This window comes from Nyctereutes procyonoides, unplaced genomic scaffold, assembly GCF_905146905.1.
Source record: "Nyctereutes procyonoides isolate TBG_1078 unplaced genomic scaffold, NYPRO_anot_genome, whole genome shotgun sequence".
NCBI classification, from domain to species: domain Eukaryota; kingdom Metazoa; phylum Chordata; class Mammalia; order Carnivora; family Canidae; genus Nyctereutes; species Nyctereutes procyonoides.
The window spans coordinates 49,443,750-49,458,201 of record NW_026575047.1 but is presented as its reverse complement, the minus strand read 5'-3'; the positions used below and the strand labels follow the sequence as shown (position 1 = coordinate 49,458,201).

Below are 14,452 nucleotides of genomic sequence, written 5' to 3'. Positions count from 1 at the left end.
TAAAGACTGATTTCCTTGGGGAAGCTGAGCCCACAGTAAAACCAGGCTCAGATGCCCCTCAGGGCCATCCAACCCAGTGACAGGATCCATATACAAAAGGATCTTAATTTAACAGCAATTACATTTTGTCTTACAGTACTGATTTCCCCTAAGTCTGTAACAATTTAAGTTATAGTCTTATAAAAACAAAGCAGAAACAAAACCAGCACCTCACAGCATTAGTGTCATCATTTTATTAACAAAAGGAACCCATGGGGTTCAAACCAGAGTACAAAATACAATCTTTATTTTTTTTCCTGTGGGTTAAACTGTTACATTTTTAATAATAAAAATAAAAAAGCTTTCATAGTTAACTTATCAAAAACAAAACCCCTGCCTATTGAGTTTCTTATTGTGCAAAACAAAAACATACAAATTAAAGTTCCACCCATGGAAAGATTTTGTGTGCCAAAAGATGCGCATTTTCAATTTCAAAATTTTTGCATCAAAAAGAAAATTCTAAGGCCACAGTTTCTTTGCAAACTAAACAACAGAATAACAAGCAAATAGCAGCTAAATTTTTATCTTCATTCCCAAGAATTCTGTTGCAATGCAGAATTTTCTACATTCATAGAATAATTTCTTGATTACAAAAAGGTATGCAGTTTCAACCTACTGCTTAAGGTTAGATATACTGATACCAATTCGATAAGGCAAATCATACCTTTTAGCTCCTCTTTTAAGTGCTACAAAATCAGCTTTGCTTTAGAATTTTGTGAGCACAGTTCATGATGTCTCCATTACAGGTGATAAAACAATCCTAGGAAGGCTTCCACAGAGCAGTTGGAAGCGAACTACTTGGCTTTCCACAGGGGGCCAAATAACTAAACTTTCTTCCTTCATACCGTTTTACTTTGTTTCTTTCACTTTATTTTGGTATCATGGAGATGGACAATGTCTTGACAAGGCGTGTAAACTACAACTCAGAAGTCAAGAAACAGCCAAAGATGTTTTTTTTAGAGTAAAAACAAAACTGTTTAGATAGCACTTAAAAACACATAACATCTATCAAAATACACACACACAAGAAGCAAAATTTAAAAAAGGCACTAAGAACCAAAGCAAGGAATAAAGTTCTGTGACTATTTCAGTACCACAATTACTGGTGTAACAGATTTGCACTGTGATTTTAAATAGTGGCTTACAATGAAAAAATTGCTTAAGATGCTTGCGTGATTACAAAGAGAGGTATGTCTGGAAAGGGGAGTAGTATACAATTACCTAATGCATGTAGAAAAAAAATCCCTGATCAAATGGCCAGCTAACTTCTAAATACAAAACCTAAGCTTAGAAGAATTTTTGTATTTGTGACTGAATATACTGATTAAAAAAAAAATGACTCGCTCTGGTGAATGAAGTATGGCATTCTTCATGGGAAGCACCAGGGTTTCTTGGTAGAAGCTGCAGGACATGGAGAAAACCAAAGTACTCGGCAGGTCCAAAATTTCTATCATGGGAATCCTTACCTCCCTTCCACTTAGTGTCCAGCAGTCAGGGAACCAACAGATGAAAAGAAAACCAAGTGAACATGGGACCGTGAACAGAAGGGAGAGAGGGGACAGTAAAAACACTGCTCAGACTTCTAGCAGCAACACAATCTTGTTGGTCGGAATATCCTGAGATTAAACGATAATAAAATATTGCACCAAAACAATAAAGCAAAAAAAAAAAAATCACAGTTTAAAAAGAATTACTAAAGGCTTGGAATTGGAGTAACAATGCAGAGCACAGTGAATGCCACTGGTAGCCTTCAGTCTCTTGGCAGGAATTCAGTTTGTCCTTTTTAAAACACATAGTTATTTGTACCCTCTTTTGATTTTGCATTTGTTTGGAAATACCCTTTGGTAGACATATACTGATTTTCATTTAATGCTAACCTTATAGGTTTTTCCCTTGGTCCACCTACAGATTTAGTGAGGGGTTGGAGGAGAGCGCTACTGCCGATTAGCAGAAACCCCACATAAGGCTTATCAGGCCCAGAGTTGTAAAAGGATTCTGATAACCCCACTAGAGGTAGGTCAAGAAAGGCTTTTGTTGTTTTGTGGGTTTTTGTTTTTTTTTTTTGGTATTTTTTTCTGTGTAGTTACCAAGGCAGCCTGAGGATGCAATCTTTTTTTTTTTTTTTTTCTCTTCCCTTTCTTTTTCTACTATGATCCTAGGAAAATAAGACATGGGGAAAATCAAACACATATCCAAAGTATTTAAAGGGTAAGAAGTACAGCCTTCAACAAAACGTGTTCTCACACTGAAATTTATCGCTCCCCTCTGAATTGACATGCCTTGCAAGGAATTCTTTCTTGGTTTCATAATACTGTACAGCCAATTTATAAAGTGAAACTGTAGACTTCATTAGGACCTCATAAAAAGGTTCTTTCGAGGACTTTAGTCCTACGGGACATGGTAAGAAACCATGAAGATGCTCAGGGGTCAGGGTCACACTTCATATTTAGAGTGGGCCTTTCTCCTAGTTGTACACGCATCTGTGTTGCTAACTTCTTCAAAATCAAGGCTCCCAAGGAGTCCGTATTTCCTTAAAGCTTAGGGTAACTTCTGTTCCACCTGGAGAAACCTTTTTAAAGTGACACTCGTGTAGTGTTTTCACTCTCCACACAGACTCTGGTCCCTAAGGTCAGGTGCAGGCACCCTTCACTTACTCCATCGCCATCAGGACTTCCGGGGCATTCTCTTCATGTGACTTTTCATGTCTTCTTCACTGCATTATTTAAAAAGGACACGTGACCATATCATAAACTGTGCAATGATCTTCTTGGCCCACTGGAAAGTTCACATATTCTTTAATTTCTATCATCTTCGATCTTGATGTTCATTTATATTCTTACACTAATCTTCTCTCTTTTCCAAAAAGGCAGGGGTGGGGGTGGGGGGGAAGAACCCATATTCTAATTTGATGATGAACACAGTGATTTCTGAAATTTGTTCAGAGAATGAAGGACACAGGCTGGGTCTCTTCTACATCAGTAGGATGTGGATCAATCTTCAAAAAAAAGAGCACACTAGGATTACTATTCCAACACTGTATAAATAATCTTAGTATCTACTTCTAATTATATAGTGGTTAGAAGCAAAGTTGCTATAAGCCTATTAATAAGAAGTCCCAAGGGGTCACTTAAGTGCCCTGTACTCCATGGCCACAGAAAACAATTTAAAGGCGATCCGTGGCACTCTACGTGCATGCTGTAGTTTTACAAGGAAAATATTACAGAATGAGGTAATTGGATCAGTGCTGGTCTCTCATCACCAGAAAATCTCTTTAAAAATGTATCCAAAAATGTATCCCTTACCAGTTAGGAATCAACAGCAGATACTTACAAAGGATTCTCTCCAGAAGGCAAACTAAAAATCTCCATTTCTTTTGTTTTGCTTACCTCTGAATAAAGAGGCGGAGGCTGGAACCTAAATTCCTGTATGCAGGCGAACACTGGGCAACATGCTTCCCCCTCACCTTCAGGGGGTTGAGGGTAAGGAGGCACATGTCGACAGAATTCCTCCTCTGACACCACGTCTGCGTAATTTGGTGGTGCTGCGGTGAAAACAAGAGTTGGGTCCTCAGAAGTCCATGCAAAAATCAATTACATCCATCTTCTAAATTCTCACCAAAACAAGAAATTCAGCTAAATCTGCAAACAACGTTTTTCTCTTTCCCTCTAATGAGCAAAGTTTTATTTCCATCATGACTGAACATATTTAATTGACTCTGGTTTTGTGAAATCACTACTAACATTTATCATATGCTGCTCTTGAGAAGTGTATGTTATAGTGCAGGTAGAAAAAATCACTGAAATGTGGCTACAGAAAATACTGTATCCTGCTTCCAACTATTTTTCGTTGTCTTACTGTTAATAAATGGGAATCAAGAGATGAAGACTTTATTCTGGCTCTGCCATCAGCTGCTCTGTGCCCTATCCGGCCTGGCTCTCAAAGTCTCTTCCAGGAATGCTATTTTATAATTTTCAGTACTCAAAAGAGTCAGGATAGCTGTAGTGGCAGGAGTAAGTGCCATCATCCGAGCACACCTGGTCTTACCCGGCTCTTGGCCCTACATGTAAAACTTCACGCTGAAAGAACCTCGGAACCCCGTACCTTCAGGCTGCTCTGGCAGAGTCAGCGTCAGCCAGCTCATATCCATACTGAACTGGCTGGCAATGCTGGAGTTTCTGCTGCCAAAACCGTTAAATGGAATTGTGCCAATCACCAAGGGCAGCTCGAGCATCAATTTTTTAGCACCAGGAATGTGAATATACACCTAAAAGGTCAAAAAAAAAGGAAAGAAAAGAGACAAAAATGTAAGTTAAACTTCCAATTTGTTTTTTCACAGAAACAAATGTCTTTGTTGCCTACCACCACTTCCCCAATACAACTGTAAATGATCCTGACCAAATAAAATGAAAGCAAACCAAGTGAAGAGCAGAGGAAATACAGTGACTGCTGTGATGGGGAGCCACAACCTCAACATACTGCATGTCAGTGAGCATGGCTTGCATAATCGTTACAAAAAAAATAAGCATATCTTTTCAATATAACAAACACTTCTTTAATGAGTGTTATTTAATTAAATTTCTTAGGGGGACAGTTTTTGATTAAGAATAAAGGCCAATCCTCTATGCTTCCATAGTCTGCTATAATGCTAACATAAAATGACATGGCCCTAGGTCTTAGATGCACATATTCGTGGGAACATGGCACAGTTACAGCTCCATTCTACATACTTTTCACATTAAGAAGATCTCCAGTTGGGGCACCTGGGTGGCTCAGTGGTTGAGCATCTATTTGCCTTTGGCTTAGCTTGTGATCCTGAGGTCCTAGGATCAAGTACCACATCAGGCTCCCCACAGAGAGCCTGCTTCTCTCTCTATGTCTCTGCCTTTCTCTCTCTCTCACGAATAAATAAATAAAATCTTAAAAAAAAAAAAGAAGATGATCTCTGCTTACAGCTAAGGAGTAGTCTACTCTGATAATGCAGCAATCCAGGATGGATGGGGTAACAGGTGGAATTTTTAGAGTCTTCCCATTCCACGTGTCAGTGCCCCCAGAAGCGATGTGGTTCCCTCGCACGTTGGCAACCATGTGCCGGACACTTTTTGTTCTCCCACTTGCCAAATACGTCTGGGTTTGGAAAATAGCAGCTTTGGGGACAATCAACCGAGAGGAACAATTCTCTATCTCTGCATAAATTGGAATGGCTTCTCCTAAAAAGAAAACAAGAACATTATCAGAGGCATTTCTGAATGTTCTCACAACAGTGGAAGAGAGCCTCTAACACATAAAAGCAATGTCGCAATGTGACTTTATCAAATTGAGAACTTTGATGGAATACTTCTACTGTGAATCTGTGTCAGACATCTGTGAATTCACTGCAGGTCACAGTAGATACTATTTTCTAATTTCTGTGTTATTTGCTTTTCTAATGTAACAATATTAGGTTGCCAATTATGAAGATGTGTAAATGACAAGTATCTATAAAAAATTAAGACATACAAATAAATGACCCAGTACTATTTTAAGTATCACTAACAAACTCATTAGTGCCCATCAAATTAAAATGGCCCCCACAAGAGAATAAAGACGTTGTCTTTAAAAAGGAACTGATGTTAAAGCATTAATGAAACAATGAAGAGAGCAGCTGAGTTTCACATCTGCCTTACACGTTCACCATTATACTGTTTGGTACCAGATATACCAGATACATTTCCACTGAGCTGGAACCCTGGAGTGGGTGCCAAATCCACAAACGGCTGTTCCAATATCAATTTGACTGTTCAGGCTGTTACTGTTCTACACTCTTACCCCCTATACTTGCATACATATTCGCAGACCAGGGTCAGAATGCCCAACAGGAAGTCTCTGCTACAATAGTGCTCTTCTGAGCAATGCTGCTCCAGCCATTCTTCTGCAATGTCAAGTAAAACACTAGCATTTTCCCACTCTTCCAGTTTTAGTCTTTGTTACTAAAGTGAAAGGACCAAAGTCAGGAAACACCAGGAGTTTTGCTCGAATTTACTCATCCACTCAAAAGTACTTATGTGTCCCATTATTTATATGCAAAACAGAAAATGGTATTATCCATGTTTTAAAAGAATATGTACTTCATGAGTTACAAAACACACTATTTATTTAAAACATACTATTTAAAATCACTGAAAAGTAGCTAATAAAATGCGTGACTCCTTCCATTTGGACTTTCAAACATTTTGCTTACCATTACAGTATCCTTTTCTTTCAATTTTGGCACTCAGTGAGACAGGACCAGACGTGAAAAACCAACAGCCAACCATTTTCTCTTGAGTTTTCAATACAGGGGTCTTGAAAATTTCAAATAATAACATGGCTTTAATTAGACTAGTAGAGAACTCACAGAACTTAAAATTACATCATTCTTTATTAAATAGTTTTCTTCCAGAAAACAAATCAACTTTTTTTATCCTATGATATATTTATATCATGATATGATATATTAGGCAAAATACTTGCTAAAACACAAAGCATTGAAAAAAAATCATTCTCCTTTCAGGAAAACTAAGATGAACTGTCAGACTCAAATTAGGTAGCACCATCCTATTTTATCCCATAATCATTATATTGCTGGGAAATGTTATACTTTCCCTTAAAGTAATAGTAAAAAATTGCAGTAGTAACTATTAACATGACAGAGTTTTTTTCTTTTTAAGACTTTACCTGTAGGTTAGGTAAAAGAAAAAATGATATAAAATCCATCAGAATCTTCTATTTGTTTTATCATCTAAAATGTAAAAGCAACAAATAGCCTTTTTCTTGAATTCAAAAATGCATGACTAGGCAGAAATTTCAAGAGTCCTTAACTTAGAATGGTTTTGGCGTTTGTTTGATGGCAGCACAACATATCCAATGTAATGGACCCACAGATTATTGAACAGACCTCCCCCAACCTTCTATTCTACAGCATCAAGAGAAAAATTCAAAAGCTCAGTTTAAAAGATGCACAAATGAATGGCTCATTGCAAAACCCAAGATGCAATATTTTTTTACCTATAAAAAGAGTATTAAAGGATTAGTCATTTCTCTTTTTGGCAAAAAAATAAAATCTCCTTAAATCATTTGCCTTAGTTTAGAAAGAGCCAGCTTCCTAATTCTAAGTAGTTTTTAAAAATATAAGACAGTATTGTCAATTTGCAAAGACAAAACAAACCCCCTGCCCCCCAAAAAAACCACAAAAAACAAAAAACAAGGTGTTAAGTGGATGGTAAGTAACTTACAGCTATAACTGTCAGGTGGGTGCTGGCCATTTTAGGATATTGGCCACAAGGGGCCACACCACCAGGGCATAACTGCTATACTGCCACCCTCTAAAAGTGAACATTAGAGTGAAGTCCATTCCATTTTGGAATGGAAATAGAGTGAAACACCTTCAAACTCCTGTTTTTTCCCCTTATCTTTAAAAACACTGGCTAGAAAAAAGAAACCCTCAATACTAAATACTAAACATACATCTTTGGAACACCAGTATCATGATGGAAAGTTTAAATTATCCCAGTATTTTCTATGAAGTTAAAAAAAAAAATCATTCATTCATATTTAAATGAAGAACCATTAGGTCCTCATAGCTATCATGAAAGTACAAGGTATAATTTTATATTATTTTGATAATATGGGTTTAGATAAAAGAATCTAGCTCATTAGCTCCCATCTTGCCTATTCTGTTGTTACTTATAGCCTAATCTTTCTTATCAGCCTACAGTATTTCTGGTGATTATTAGAAGTTCAATGCTTTAATGTGGCCAAATCTGTCATAAGGAAATGATAAGAGAAAGGCTCTCCACAGCAGCTGCACACACTTACTTAATGTTAGAAAATGACATGCAAAATGGAAGGATACATAGCATAATGGCCTGAGCCTCAATAACAGGCTGAGCATGATTAATACTCTTCCATAATTACTGTTCCTCAACCTGCTATTATTGAAGAGTTTAGAATACTACAGCCCTGTGAATGTGGCTGCTCTGGTAAAAGTAACCACTCTCTGTGTGCATTATTATTATTAAGCCTTATTAATGCATTTCAAGCCTGTATAACTTTTTGGCAAAAGCAGCCCTGAACAACGGAGACATAATCAATAGTATTAACACACACAATTTGTAATTTGCCCAACCAAGAATCACACATTTATAGTGAGGACCCATGGGTTAGAAGATTGTATCAGAAAGTGACAGGACAGACCAGCACTGCTGGCTTGATGCATACGACACTACTGGAAGGGAGGGGAGGAGAAAAAGGAGGAGGAAAAACTTACTAATAATGCTGGTGTGTTGACATCAATGTGACTGATGACCTGGAGCTCCCGCTTCACGCTCTGATCAGGTACCTTGGGTCGTTCCAAAATGGCTCTCACACAGTACTGAATACTTCCATATTTCCCGGTGAATGAGGTTACTAAACGTCTGAAACAAACCAAATTTAGAAGTTTATTTTTCAGTTAAACACAGCTGGAAAAAAAACCTTAAAATGTTGGTTTGAGTTAAAAACAAACAAAAAGAACGTGAACAGGATAAGTCTATTGAGAGGTTATTCAAGATAAACGGGCATCACTGAGCGTCAGAATACACTTGGTACCCTTGCATCTAGAACAACATACAGCAGAGAAAGAAAAATCGCAAAAGTAATATGGTTTCACTTACTCAGATGGAAGTTGAAAGCTAAATGGAAATTCATGTTTTCCAGGCTGTAGTAAGAGGATGCCTTCACCTAAGAAAGTAAATACATTTAAGGTTAGTATTATATCAAGAATTTTCACAGCCTAAGTCACGTTCTTTTAAAAGGAGGTTTCCCTGGCTATAGCATCCAGGGTACTCCAAAAAGTACATTAATCTTTAAGATCTAGAACATTTAAATTTCAATTGGTTTCTTCCAAGTTTAATCCATCTCAAATCATATAATGCATACAGTTTCTATCTTTAAAGAGACCAACCACACAAATAATTATCATAAAGTGTCAGAGCCCAGAGTTCTCATGTACATATTTATGCACATGTATATACTGTATTTGTATACAAGAGCACATATATGTATACATACACACATATATACACACCCAACATGTATGTACATATACACATACACACTTGTTCAACCTACTCCAGCATAAGTATACTCACATTATATTATTATAAACACAAACCAATACCATTATACTAACATTATAGCATACTACTGTACTAATATGGGATACCAAAATTAAATTGGATCTAAAACTCAAAACATTTCTTTATTTTGGATATGCCACAAAAATCAGATTCTGTATTTTTTGGGCAAAAATAGAAAAAAGATGAAAAATTTACTTGGAATATTGCAACTATTGAGTATAATACCAAACTGCCAAACCAACAGGACAACTTAGGAGATAAGAGTCATGCATTTACACTTAAGCTCTACCAATTAATTGGTGATTAGTTAATTGGTGGTTAAGTTAGGATACAGAGTGGGGTCTGCCAAGCAAGGCCATGACTCCTCCCTCCTGCTCTGGGTCTGGGTCAGCCAGCTCCGTTTTACCTCATACAGAGACTTAGCCCTGCTTGTCAGAAGGCCAAGATGAAGGATGTGGATGGACCAGAGGCACTGCTGGGCCCCATGAACACACAGACGATTGGCATCATTCAGATCCAAAGCCAACTCCAGGGCTGACATTTGGTTAGACAGCTCTGCAGAGATACTTATCAACTTCCCCTTCATTTTATGCTCATCAATTCAAGTTTAGAACTAAACTCCCTCATCAAGGGTGGCACGATTCAGAAGAAGGAAGTGCAGCACAGATGAGAAATTTCTTCGAGATTTGCTTGGTCAGGATACTAAAAATGGAGATTTCTACTGTAGCCATACATTTAAAAAAAAAAAAGAAAAAGAAAAAAGACACTTAAAGGGCTAGTGACATGGAATATTTTTTCACTTAATTATTAGAAACAAGGTAACATTTCTACCTTGCACTTTTAGAAAACAGATATGCATTATTGGCCCATTTAGTCTTTTGAATCCATCCCCAATTTTCAGCATATAAGCTATTAGGGGGAAAAGTAAAATATTTACCACAGAGGGTCATTCAAATAGAAATACAACACAGGTGGGTGACTTGGAGGCAAAATGAACAAGTGACGGGGCAGGAGGCCACGTTAAACCACAGCCACAGCAATGGAGGCAGTCCCCTGGGCTTGGGTGCGTCCCTTGGAGCTGCCCTCCCTGTAAGACTCAGCACTGTTAGAGCAGTGCTATCATATAAAAGGCTCAGGGCAACTCTTGTCCTCCTGAGAGAGCTGGGCTGGAGTTCTCACATGTAATCCTTAGAGACTAACTGAATATAGGACAACCAGGGTACTCCACAATGTTTAAAAATGCGGACTTCATCTGAGTTCAAACTTTACAAGGCTTAGGCTTCGATGGCAGGCACTGTGGATACAAAGATGAGTAACGTCAATCCTCAAACAGACCGTGGGAGGAGAGGAGGCTACAGACTCCAGCACACATGCACAGAATGCTGGAGCCCGTGGAGGGGATGGTTCCTGCCCTGGACCTGAGAGCTGGCAGGGGCGTGCGTAGGAGAGGGTTGTAGGTCAAGACAGCATGAGGCTGGGCACAATGGGCACATGTGGAGAACACGGTTACTTGGGAAACTAAGAAAAGGTAAGAGATAAAGTTCTCTCCTCACAGAGAACATAAATTAACATAAGAACTATAACATTCAAAATGAGACTTTCACTCCGTGCATAAACAGGAACAAAAATTAAGAAAGCTGATAAACAGAGGTTGGAATCAAATCTTAGTTTTCTTCCTTTCTCTCATTACTTTTTTTTTTTTAATAAAAAGTTTCACAAGCTGAATCATGTGCCCATTTCTGCTTCTGCTCTCATGGCTCATTACTTCTGCCTTATATACTAAGGACTAGAATGTTCCAGAGAGGTGCTCCATTCACTAATGATCCTAGAGCCCAAGCTCCTAATTCAGGGCACTTGGGAGCTAAGAACATTATTACAGAGTCAGAGACTTGGGCTCAGGAAGGATGAAGGACTCCCACAAGGCTATACTGCTCATGGGTGACCAAGTGAAAACAACACTCTGTCTTGTCTTTCTACCATAATTCCTCAATGGAAGAGGAATAGGAATAGGAATAGGAATAGGAATAGGAAGAAGAAGAAGAAGAAGAAGAAGAAGAAGAAGAAGAAGAAGAAGAAGAAGAAGAAGAAGAAGAAAGAAGGAAGAAGAAGAAGAAGAAGAAAGAAGGAAGAAGAAGAAGAAGAAGAAGAAGAAGAAGAAGAAGAAGAAGAGGAGGAGGAAGAGGAGGAGAAGGAGGAAAGAAGAAGATCAATCACAATGAGAGCAAGTAGTTAGATTAGACGAAGAGTGCCAAACAATTATCTGGGGAAACTTCCTGAAAACAGATCTCATAGACCCATTTCCCAAAAATTTGGATTTCTAAAAATCTCTTGAGGTGATTGGAATTCAGCTAGGTTTGGGAAATAAAAGAACCTGAGAATCCACAACTATGTAAAGTCGCTAACTTCTTCCAAACTACAGATGTTAAGAGTGACATTTGTTCTTTTTTCCCTCAACGAGATCACCTAAAACTATGATTTTTAAATAAAACAATTTTTGCCAATATTAGTTATAGTATCTTTTAAAAACAAGTTAAAAATTTTCAAGTCACCTAGGCTTAGACATTGTATCCCATCAGAATGAAAAAGCAAAATCTAACTTGTCAATCAAAACAGTATTTATCAGACTAGATTTTACCAAAGCAATTTTTTATTGCTAATCCCAGGTCCAACTGCTATTAATCTCATTTCTGTTTACTCAGTAGTTATGGGCTTAGAGATACAGTCCAAAGTCCCAGACCAAAAAAAAAAAAAAAAAAAAAAAAAAAACCAACAACCAACAACCAACACTTTACTTCTCTCTTCCGTGACCCTTGACTCCAGTCAGCCATGTTGACAATCTGTGCTGTCCCTGACCATGGGGGGAGGCATGTGTGGGCTGCTACCAGAAACCAGACTGAGGGAAGGGTCACCCAATGCACTGCTACTTGTGAATCCAAAAGAAGGTTTTGGTTCCAAATATACTTCTTTCTCACTATAATACCTGGGATCACTGGATTCTCACATATCTTGAGGATTCAACTGTGAAAAGTCTATTTCCCCATGGTAGGACCAAGCAATATTGCATATACTATTCGCTTTGCATAAGACACAGCAAAGGTTAAAACATTGATATGCTGCCTTCTACTCTTCAAGGGAGGGGAACTTCTATCATTATCTCGTTTTATAGATAAAAGCTGAAGCTGATAAGGCAGAAAGGTGTAAAGTAGCTTCCACCAGCTTCATGAAGATCAAGACTAGTATTTTCATCATTAAGAAAATCAATTTTTCCCTACTTATTACACGTAATCATATAAAATCCTGTATTTTTATACACAGTATACGTAGAGATGAAACAACTATGTCATGGGTTCCCACATGAGCACTTGGAAAAACCCGACACGATTAACTGGACTTCCCAAGAGTGGACAGGAAGGGTAATCACTCCTCCAGAAACTTGAAACGCCCAGGTACCCCACTGTCTCCAAGGGCCTACTTGGGGGGAGCGGGGGCGGGGTAGGAGAGGAAATACGTAGCAAGGAAACAAGAAGAAGCAGAGAATAAAAGACAAAATATAGGGCAGAGGCAGAACTCTTACGTTACTCTGCTCCCAGACGAGGAAAACCAAGTGTGACGGTCAAGAATCACTTCCTCTGAATTCCTACGGCTCAGGGACTACTTCCCCCTTCCCAAGACTGAGGTTTTGCTAATTCATCACGAACCAAGAACGAGTGTCTACTACGTCCAGGATGGGGAGAAGCGGAGGCCCAGAAAACACCTGGACCGATGGGGCTCTCCATCCCTCAGGCCAGCAGGGACAGCACCTCTATCTTAGCTTCGGAGCCTAGATTTCTGACCGCTCATCACAGGTTCCCTTGGCAACGGTTCCCCCCCGCTGCGGTCCTGGAAGGTCCCGGGACGCCGGGCAGGGCCCAGCGAGCCGGGGGCAGGGCGCCCGCTGGAGGCGCGACGGCCCCGGGGCTCTCAAGCGTGAGGGGGCGGGCACCGTTACCCGCCCGCGCCGGCCACCAGGCTGAGCTCCCGCCACCCACGAGCGGAGCCCGCGCCCCCTCCCCCGCAGCCGGCGAGCATCCCGCCGGCGCGCGCCCTCCCGGGTCCGGCCCGGCCCGGCCCGGCCCTCGCTCACCGGCCGGGGGCTCGCGCAGGCTCAGGCGCACGTTCAGGTACTCCACCTCCGAGGCGGCGGCCGGGGCCGCGGCGCCAGGGCTCGGGCCCCAAGCGGCAGTGGCTCGGCCGTGGGCCTCCAGGCGCAGCGAGCGCACCGCCACCGGCTCGGCCGCCTCCAGCAGCACGTGGCCCGCCACCGTCTCGCCGCTCGAGTAGCAGCCCTTGCGCTCGTCCTCGAACACCAGACCCAGGCTCTTGACGCGGCCCTCGGAGCCCACGGCCGCCACGGCCCCCGCCTCGCCGCCCATCGCGCCGGGGCGGTCGGCGGCTGCCCGGAGCCGGCGTGGCGAGCTGACCGGCGCCGCTGTCACTGGCGCCCGCCGCACGCCGAGGGCCGCCGCGGCCGCTGTGCGGTGCCCGCTGGAGCCCCGGCGCGCCGTGGGGCCTACCGCTTTAACGAACCCAGGTGGGACTGGAAAGGGGCCGGGACAGCCCACCCCCGGCGCGCGCCCATTGGCCGGCTGTGCGACCCGCCTCGTGCCGATTGGTTGTAAAGGGCTACCGAGTCATTTCATAGGCGCTCCCACGCACCGGACGGCGCAGGTAGGCAGTGCGTGATCAGGCCGCGGTGACCAATCGGGACACGCAGGCGTACACGTGCACAGGCCGCTTATTGGCTGGGGCGAGGCACAGTCCTGGGGCCCTGGCCAATAGGGAGGCGGTGCGCCCATGTGGACAGATAGTGGGAAACAATATTTGTTAGGGAGGGGGCGGAACCGGGAATCTCCGGCTCGCGGAGTGTCGGCCGTTCCCCTGGTTACGAACGGGGGCGGGGTTTCTGGCCGAGGGGCGGCTCTTTGCCCAGGTCGTGGGGTTCGCCCTGGAATGTGAAGTAGTGACTGCCAACGCGCTTGTATGTATGATTTCATCTGCAGTATTCGTGGGGAAATAGATGCCCTGCAAAATGGGACTCAGCTATAATTCTCTTGTGAGTTTTGGGGGGCGGCTGTCTGGAAACCTTAATGGGTACCTTGGCAACCACTAACCTCCAGGTTCCCCAGCCCCGCCTCTTGGGGGTTTCGGAATTCCCAGGCTGAATGGGAGCAGCAGACTGGAGGGATGAAGGCTGTGATTCTCAATGTGGTACGACCCCCCCCCACCCCCACCCCCAACCG

At 41.7% G+C, this 14,452-nt stretch overlaps 1 protein-coding gene across 1 annotated transcript; it reads right to left on the bottom strand.

Annotated features, from left to right (window-relative positions):
• Positions 1-218: 218 nt before the first annotated feature.
• On the bottom strand, positions 219-13,695 carry ARRDC4 (arrestin domain containing 4). Its single transcript, XM_055326613.1, has 8 exons — positions 13,297-13,695; positions 8,709-8,775; positions 8,324-8,471; positions 6,257-6,359; positions 4,990-5,246; positions 4,141-4,303; positions 3,426-3,580; positions 219-3,034 (listed from the first exon to the last, which is right to left on the bottom strand). The coding sequence occupies exons 1-8, from the start codon at positions 13,583-13,585 to the stop codon at positions 2,978-2,980; spliced, it is 1,239 nt and encodes a 412-aa protein (XP_055182588.1). The 5' UTR covers positions 13,586-13,695; the 3' UTR covers positions 219-2,977.
• Positions 13,696-14,452: the final 757 nt, after the last annotated feature.